At 39.1% G+C, this 9,911-nt stretch overlaps 1 protein-coding gene across 1 annotated transcript; it reads right to left on the bottom strand.

Annotated features, from left to right (window-relative positions):
• Positions 1 to 273: 273 nt before the first annotated feature.
• Positions 274 to 8,333, bottom strand: LOC116883637 (cathepsin M-like). The gene is made up of 8 exons (XM_032884825.1): positions 8,223 to 8,333; positions 4,143 to 4,270; positions 3,660 to 3,782; positions 3,421 to 3,567; positions 2,779 to 3,003; positions 2,256 to 2,418; positions 1,567 to 1,684; positions 274 to 550 (listed from the first exon to the last, which is right to left on the bottom strand). The coding sequence occupies exons 2-8, from the start codon at positions 4,266 to 4,268 to the stop codon at positions 451 to 453; spliced, it is 1,002 nt and encodes a 333-aa protein (XP_032740716.1). The 5' UTR covers positions 4,269 to 4,270; positions 8,223 to 8,333; the 3' UTR covers positions 274 to 450.
• Between the last annotated feature and the right edge of the window lie 1,578 nt (positions 8,334 to 9,911).

The raw sequence follows: 9,911 nt of genomic DNA on the forward strand, positions 1-9,911 counted from the left end.
ACCACCATAATGGAAAATGATTTTTACCAACTCCACATCTGATAGAGGACTGATACCCAAAATACATAAAGAACTCAAGAAATTAATTACAAAAAAGCATCCAAGTTAAAAAATGGGGTACAGATCTAAAACAGAGAATTCTCAATAGAAGAAATGCAATTGGCTGAGCAACATTTAAAGAAAGCTTTATTTTTAAAGATTTGATTTCTTACAGGAAAAATAAAAATAACACTGTTATAGAAAACAAATACAAACCAATGTTACAGTACATCAGGTACAGTAGTGGTCATGTCTTACAAGAGTAAACATATCACAACATTCTCTCACAACTGGCTTTTCAATGACAGCAGTGTCTTATATACACAAGAATGGCCAGCTGTTTTGAAATGGAAGTGCCTCTTCTCTCCGTGTTGTCTTCTGTTCTTTCCTTCCTTGTCACCACCAGGCAATTCACACCCTTGGATAAAGGGCATATGTAACAATTCCACAGTGGTTACCCTGGTCTTTGGCAATCTTCATATAGCCTCTGTTGCCCCATTTATTTCCCATGCTGAAAGAAATCATGTTTCCCACTTAGTAAGAATTACACACTGCAGTGGATTATTACAATAACTCCTCATTTGAACACGGAGCCAGATGCCAACTTAATAGAAAGCATGAGAAAAAGCAGAGGTTGAACTCATAGGCAACCAAAAATTATCTCAAACATGACTATGAAAATAGCAGCAAGGGAATGATAAGACAACTATCATGGGTAGTTCAGAAATAATGGTTGTCATATTTTAGAAAATCAATGGCCCAGGCATGATATTACACCCAAGGAAACCACTGGATGAACACTGTGATCTTGCAGTGTGAGCTGGTTGTTCTAGCTGTCGAGATACAAAGGTGGTCATGCTCTGCCATGCAAAAGAAAAAACTGAAATTCAAATCCAGGCTCCCATTGAAAGCCAAGATGGAGACTGGAGATGGCTCAGTGCCTAATAGTGTGAAGACAAGGGCTCCCACCCAGCATCAATGTCATTCAGATCATACCCCCTTTTATTGGAGTCTCAGGCAATGTACATTTTTAGGTCTCTGCAGGCATTTGCCAACATAAAGCATTCATTCATACAAACATACATATAAATAAAAGTAATGAAACTTTGTGAAATGCCAGGTAGCCTTAACACCCTGTCTAAATTCCCAGAAGCAGGACATAACTGAGATACAAAGGGTAGACACACTAAAGGAGAGAGTGACCTCTAGGATCAGCAGAATTCCCTGCCTCTACTGATAAGTGGAGGACAACTAGAGAAGACAACTGGTGTGAATTTATTGTCTCTATATAAGCAAGCACCTAGACAAGTGTCCACAAACATGTATTATACACACGCAAAGCACACAGTCAAATCAGTCCATATACACACAACACTCACATACATAAGAGAAAATAAAGTAAAAAAAAAAAGGTTTTGTTTAATTTAAATTGGAACAATAATTTCTAGGACTTCTGAAAACTCTCAATAGAAATGGAAAAAGTATCTCTTTCCAACTACAAATATAAATAGATTTGGCAGTTTATACCTGTTCTTAAGAATCCAGTACTTCCTGCCATCTGATTCTTCTCCTACAAAGCCATAGCCAACCAGTAACATAGAATGTGTGACAACAGAACTATTGCACTTTGGCTCATGATATATACCTGAAATATAAAATGCATAAGTCAGTGAGGCCCAGGAACCTGATAAGGACACTGGTAACCAACAATAAGTGAGCTGTTTTCTGATTTCACTGAAGTGACAGACACTCCACTAACCATGCGATCAGTCATAGACAGGAATCAGTATAGGTCCTCATTAGAATCCAGAGACATCCAAGTGATCATGAACGTGCATCGAAGGTGATTCATTCACATTTTGTGTTTTCACTGATAGAACCCCTTTGCAAGCAAGCACCCCTGACCATAAATTATTTAATTCAAGACTTTCATTAAGTTATTCTAGAAATGCCATTTCACTAAAAGTCATAAAGCCATACCACATAATGGGAAATTAAGCTAAACAGTAAATTTTATGGACTATACATTGCTCACATGCCAGGGGGAGGTCATATCAAGTACAGATGATATACAAGATTATTGAATGGATAGCTGTAAAATATGCAAACCCACATAAATACATCACATTTTATATTTTGAAGAATGATCTGTTGAACATAAATGCCATGAAACATCACAGATTTTTCAACTAATATCCAAAAGGACATATGCTTACCATTTCTATAGAACAAGAAGGATTCATGCCTTGCATCAATTGCAACAGAAATGGGCCCTAGTGTCGCCACAGCATTCATTAATGCATGCTCATTCTTTGGGACAAACTCAATGCCTGCGATACTAGCAGTAGAATTATCAGGATGGTACTTGCAGGATCCTTCCTTGAACACATAAAGAGTTAAAAGGCCAGGTTACTTCTCTCTGGGCCCCTGTGGAACAAGAGTCAGGACCACATTCTGGTCCTTGCAGCTGAGCCTCCCCACAGCTAGGCTTTCATAACCATGCCAGGAAATAAAGGCTACTGGGAGATTTGGAACCGAAAGTCATGTTATCAATGACACCCATTTCAGTCTCACTGTCAATAAGAAATTTTCACAGTGAAGAAATGAATATTTTATATAAGGACTTACATGCTCTCCATGTGTGTAGAAGTAGAATCAGCTACATGGCAACCATATCAATTGGCACGACTGCAAAGACAATACTGCAATGACATGACAATAGCATAAAAATCCACCTACCTTTCCTTCATATGGATAGGTTGCCTCAGATTCCAGACCTCCATTTTCCTTCACATACTGCAATGCAAAGTATGTATTGCCTAAAGAACAGCCCAGGTTGCCTTGAGGTCTAGAGCAGTCCACCAGGTTCTGTACACTCAGAGGGATCAGTTGACCTGTTTTCCGGAACATCTGTCCTTCTATGGCACCAGCCACAGAAAAAGCCCAACAAGAATTACATCTTCCCTAAGTGGAGAACAAGAGGCAATCATTCACAAACAAATGGCAACTCCAAATCAAACAGCTGAATACTATGTCAGAAAATGAACAACTGGCAGCTGAGGGAAGTCTGTCAAGAAAAGGTCAGTCTTCTTCAGAGACTTGCCTGCTGGTGGTTTGCTCATGCCAAAGCACTCATCGATATACATGCACATAAGGGCAGGTTATAGATAGCAATGAAAGATGACATGAAGTCTAAAGATATGATGGGGGACAGGAGAGGGAGATGTAATGCTAAGGTAATGGTGGCTGGAAATGATTGATAAGCCTTGTATAAGAGCACAAGAAGAATAAAATTTTTCATAAAAATTGCTCAGTCCACGCAGACATGCCCCTTCCCAATTTCCTGTGGCTGAGGAAGGTGGGCATGTGACACAGTAATACCTGTCTCCGCACAGGGGTAACATAGCCTCTCTTCCTCCAGTTTATAAAGTTGGGCACGTTAACAGCCTGACGTTTCTGTACACTGTTGTCTTTCTTGATGGTTGGGATTGGGATTTCAATCATTAATTTCCTGAATTCTTCAATTGTCTTTAAGGAAAAAATACATGAATTATTGAAAAGCAAAAACACCAATGAATTGAAGAAAAAATACATTGTGATGCTATATATGTCACAGTCACCATGTCACCAAAGGCATTCATTTCCATGGTGAAACCATGCTTCCCTAGGCCATTCTCCCCATTGTGCAGTTTGATCTTTTTCATATTTTCTTCCCATACTGCTCTCTTCTGTCCTTCTTCCTCCTGGAAATAAAAATAATAGGTGACTTGTTTTTAACCACTGTAGATGCTGACCAAGCACTTACTGCAATAGGTGAAGAAAAGCCAGAGAGAGGGAGGGAGGGAGAGAGAGAGAGAGAGAGAAAGAGAGAGAGAGAGAGAGAGAGAGAGAGAGAGAGAGAGAGAGAGAGAGAGAGAGAGAGAGATCTCAGGACACTGAAGCAAACTATTTATGACATGTCTAGGAGCAGAGATCCTAACCACCCTAAGCTCACCTGAGTTTATGTAATTCTTCAGAAAAATGCAGTTTCTATGGCCTCTATTATGCCCATAACCCCCAACAAGCTCTCTTTGTTCCCTCTGGACAGTTCCAAAATTACTAACCAGGCTGTATGTTTTTTCATATTTTATTTTCCATTTCTGCCATTCAGCATCCAAAACGGGATCAGGTGCTGGTGAAGATAAGACCATTCTGAAGCACAGCATGGCCAGCAACACAGCAGGAGTCATATCTCAAGTATGCAAAGAGGGAAGAGAAATGAAGGCGTGACTACACCAACACTTTTTTTTTTCACCAACACTTTTAAATGACTTCTTACTCCTTCCTGAGAAACAAAAACATTCATGGTAGATAAAATTATTTTAATCATTCTCCAAAATATTTATCCAAAGATTTTGGAAATGGCTAGATATATATTTGGAATGAAGGCTCAGTGAATAACATTTAGTTTTTCCATGAAGAAGCACAGCACTTGGAAGAATTAGAGAAAGGAGAAACTTCCATCCAAACATAATATATGAGAGAAAAATATATAAATAAATAGATGATAGGTAGGTAGATAGACAGACAGATGATAGATGATAGATAGATAGATGATAGTTAGATTTATAGATAAATAGATAGATAGATGGTAGATAGATAGATAGATAGATAGATAGATAGATAGATAGATAGATAGATAGACAGATGATAAATAGATTTATAGATAGATAGATAGATAGATAGATAGATAGATAGATAGATAGATAGATAATAGATAGACAGACAGATAGATAGATAGAGGGTGAGAGATGCAGAACATGACAACAATTCTAAGAATGCAAACTGCATTTCTACTAGAAACTTATCAAGATAACAAGGTTCAAAATGTATGCATCTATGGACATATGACATAGGTAACTTAGGATTTGTAATACAGAAAAGCTCCTCTTACATAGCACAAGGTTTCCTCATGAATTGGGGCCAGACAACATCATATTCCTGCCTGACATACATCAATAGGTTGGCTTGTTTGAACATTGCCCACCCTTAGGTCTTTGGAATAACATGCATTACCTCAGTGAGGAAAGAATTACACAGAAAAATCATTGCCACCACTGAAGAGGAGGAACTGGAGAAAGCCACTGCTGGGATTTCAGATTAAACCAGTAGCTAACATTAAACTAATTGAAGAGATTCTTGAAGCAATCCCACTAAAATCAGGGACTACACAAGGCTGCCCACTCTCTCCCTACTTATTCAATATAGTTCTTGAAGTTCTAGCCAGAGCAGTCAGGCAACAAAAGGAGATCAAAGGAATAGAGATTGGAAAAGAAGAAGTCAAAATATCACTATTTGCAGATGATATGATAGTATATTTAAGTGATCCCAAAAGTTCCACCAGAGAACAACTAAACATGATAAACACCTTCAGCAAAGTGGCTGGGTATAAAATTAACTCAAATAAATCAGTAGCCTTCCTCTACACAAAAGAGAAACAGGCCGAAAAAGAAATTAGGGAAACGACACCATCATAATAGTCCCAAAGAATATAAAGTACTTTAGTGTGACTTTAACCAAACAAGTGAAAGATCTGTATGATAAGAACCTCGAGCCTCTGAAGAAAGAAATTGAAGATCTCAGAAGATGGAAAAATATCCCATGCTCATGGATTGGCAGGATTAATATAGTAAAAAAGTCCATTTTACCAAAAGCAATCTACAGATTCAATACAATCCCCATCAAAATACCAATCCAATTCTTTAGAGAGTTGGACAGAATAATTTGCAAATTCATCTGGAATAACAAAAAACCCAGGATAGCTAAAAGTATCCTCAACATAAAAGGACTTCAGGGGGAATCACTATCCCTGAACTCAAGCAGTATTACAAAGCAATAGTGGTAAAAAACTGCATGGTATTGGTACAGAGACAGACAGATAGACCAGGGGAATAGAATTGAAGACACAGAAATGAACCCACACACCTATGGTCACTTGATTTTTGACAAAGGAGCCAAAACAATCCAATGGAAAAAAGATAGCATTTTCAGCAAATGGTGCTGGTTCAACTGGAGGTCAGCATGTAAAAGAATGCAGATCGATCCATGCTTATCACCCTGTACAAAGCTTAAGTCCAAGTGGATCAAGGACCTCCATATCAAACCAGATACACTCAAACTAATAGCAGAAAAAGTGGGGAAGAATCTCAAACACATGGGCACTGGAGAAAACTTCCTGAACAAAACACCAATGGCTTGTGCTCTAAGATCAAGAATCGACAAATGGGATCTCATAAAACTGCAAAGCTTCTGTAAGGCAAAGGACACTGTTGTTAGGACAAAATGACAACCAACATATTGGGAAAAGATCTCTACCAATCCTACAACTGATAGAGGGCTTATATCCAAAATATACAAAGACCTCACGAAGTTAGACTGCAGGGAGACAAATAACCCTATTAAAAATGGGGTTCAGAGCAAAGCAAAGGATTCACAGCTAAGAAATGAGGAATGGCTGAGAAACACCTAAAGAATTGTTCAACATCTTTAGTCATAAGGGAAATGCAAATCAAAACAACCCTGAGATTTCACCTCACACCAGTGACAATGGCTAAGATCAACAACTCAGGTGACAGCAAATGCTGGGGAGGATGTGGAGAAAGAGGAACACTCCTCCATTTTTGGTGGGATTACAGACTGGTACAACCATTCTGGAAATCAGTCTGGAGGTTCCTCAGAAAATTGGACATTGAAATACCTGAAAACCCAGCTATACCTCTCTTAGGCATATACCCAAAAGATGCCCCAACATATAACAAAGACACATGCTCCACTATGTTCAAAGCAGCCTTATTTATAATAGCCAGAAGCTGGAAAGAACCCAGATGCCCTTCAACAGAGGAATGGATACTGAAAATGTGGTACATCCACACAATGAAATATTACTCAGCTATCAAAAACAATGACTTTATGAAATTCATAGGCAAATGGAGGGAACTGGAAAATATCATCCTGAGTGAGCTAACCCAATCACAGAAAAACACACATGGTATGCACTCATTGATTAGTGGCTATTAGCCTAAATGCTTGAATTACCCTAGATGCACAGAACACATGAAACTCAAGAAGGATGACCAAAATATGAATGCTTCACTCCTTCTTTAAAAGGGAACAAGAATACCCTTGACAGCGAATAGGGAGGCAAAGTTTAAAACAGAGGCAGAAGGAACACCCATTCAGAGCCTTCCCCACATGTGGCCCATACATATACAGCCACCAAACTAGATAAGATGGATGAAGCAAAGAAGTTCAGGCCTACAGGAACCGGATGTAGATCTCTCCTGAAAGACACAACCAGAATACAGCAAATACATAGGCAAATGCCATCATTAAACCTCTGAACTGAGAATGGGACCCCCATTGAAGGAATCAGAGAAAGGACTGAAAGAGCTTGAAGGGACTTGAGACCCAATATGAACAACAATGCCAACTAACCAGAGCTTCCAGGGACTAAGCCACTACCCAAAGACTATACATGGATTGACCCTGGACTCCAACTACTTAGGTAGCAATGAATAGCCTAATAAGAGCACCAGTGGAAGCAAAGCCCTGGGTCCTGCCAAGACTGAACCCCCAGTGAACGGGATTGTTTGGGGGGAGGGCAGTAATGGGGGAGGATGGGGTGGGGAACACCCATAGAGAAGGGGAGGGGGAGGGGTTAGGGACATGTTGGCCCGGAAACCCAGAAGGGGAATAACAATTGAAATGTAAATTAAAAATACTCAAGTTAATAAAGATGAAAAAAAAAAGATATGCTGGATCTGCTAAGCCACACCCTCTGTAGTTCTTGCCTAGAGACACACTACCTGCTACTACATCTTCTCATGCCAACCATGAAAAGAAGTTTTTTATCCAGTGGTGATATGCAAGAAAATTATCTCTGTAGGTTCAGGATGAGATGACTATGTCCCTGCTTTATATGGTACCAGATGTCACTCTCTCCAGACAGAATCAGATTTTCAGTGTAATGGGAACCTATGCAAATCTAAACATAAGAGATGTTGGGTTTCCTTACTCTATAGCTTCCCCACCATTCTCTACCTTCACACGGCAGGGCTACTGAAGTTAAAAAAAATATTCTCATTACTGGGGCACTGATTGAGTATCCATGGAGTCTCTCAAGGCTCTCTCCCATAAACACTTACTTTTCTGCCCTTGTGGATGCAGGACCTCACCGGTGGTGACCGCAGCTGCCCTGGTGTACTGCACAGCTTTCCAAAGGTTGCTGAATTCCCAGGATCTGGGCCAACCACACTTTATTCAAGCTTTAAATCCCAAGTCTCTGGCTAGTTAGTCCCACCCTTCAACCTTGGCCCTCTTCTGCTTTGCTGTGCAGTGATATGATTGGCCTTCAGGCTGAAGACCTACTGCCTCCAAGCCTCAAGATTTCAAACTCTAGGCTCTAACTAGATCTTATCCTGCTTGTCCTGAAGGGGTGGCTGTGGGCCAGACAGTTAGTCAATTACTTCATGTGTGACATTTTGCATGATGACTGGCTCAAGGAAAAAATGGTTTTCTTCATAAACTGGTACCACATTTACTGTTTAATCTACAGCTAGAATGAGATTCTATGAGAACACAAACATTGGAATGACTTTTTCCTACACTCAAGGTATAACATGTATGACTTTCAGAGGAATCTTTGTGGGAAGCTGATTCTCAAATAAGACAAAATTCGAGACCAAAAGCTAACAGACAAGGTGAATTTTCTTGCTCTCTGAGTCTACTGAAACTGTCTGGCTTTTCTTTACTTCGATTTAAATGGAGAACCTATTTGTAAGAAATATAAAATGTCAATCTTTTCACTGGGAAACACATAATTCACCTGAAAATTCCCACTTTTACTACGTATATGTACATCTCAGTGACCTTAGGGACAACAGCATTGCTGTTCAAGTATCACCAAGTAGATCTCTGGAAGGATTTCCTTTTCTTTAGAGAAACTCTGAATTTCTTAAACAATAATCCTCTAATCCATGTCCTTCCTCAACCACCATACCCCTCACTTCAATTGCTCTGTTTAGGAATTTGCCTTACTATCACCATGTTGGGTTTTCCTTACCATCACCATATTGCAAGGAGGTTCCTCTGTACCAGTATTGAAAGTGGACCACTTGGAAAGAAATTAGTCACCAGAAAATACTGTCAAAATATCATCCTTTATTAAGGTTTTATAATTTTCTATTATATGGTATCTTAGGGCTTCTATTGCTGTAAAGAAATAACAGAGCCATGGTTGTTCTTATAAAAGAAAACATTAGATTGAGATTTGCTTACAATTTCAGAGTCTATTTTAGTCCATTGCTCTCATGGTGACATGCAAGCAGACAATGGTGACAGAGAAAGATCAGAGAGTTTATATCTTCATCTACAGGAAAAGAGTAACACAATGGGAATGGCTTGAGCATCTGAGACCTCAAAGCCCAACCCCTAGTGACACACCTCAAAAAAAAAGTCACACCTAACTCTACAAGGCGACACCTCCTAATAATTCCATTCTTTATGGGTCTATGACAGTCATTTCCATTCCAAATAGCACACATAGTGATGATGTCATATTCTGTTTGTCCATTGACTGTGACAGTTTCTGCTTCTTTAGATCAGGAAAGCAATGTATGTTACCAGTCAACCCTATAATCTACACTATCCAAAGTAAAGTACTCAAATTTAAACTTCAGCAATATGTTTCGAAATATAGAAGAAACGCTGAAGCATCTTTAATAAAGAATACATGTTATAATGCCTCATTAAACTGAATAAGTCATTGAATATCTATTTATTCAATATTCCTTGAATAATTATCTTGTCTTGATTCATTCAGCTCCCTGGGCTTT

The sequence above is a fragment of the Rattus rattus genome, chromosome 14 (genome assembly GCF_011064425.1).
Source record: "Rattus rattus isolate New Zealand chromosome 14, Rrattus_CSIRO_v1, whole genome shotgun sequence".
Taxonomy (NCBI): Eukaryota; Metazoa; Chordata; class Mammalia; order Rodentia; family Muridae; genus Rattus; species Rattus rattus.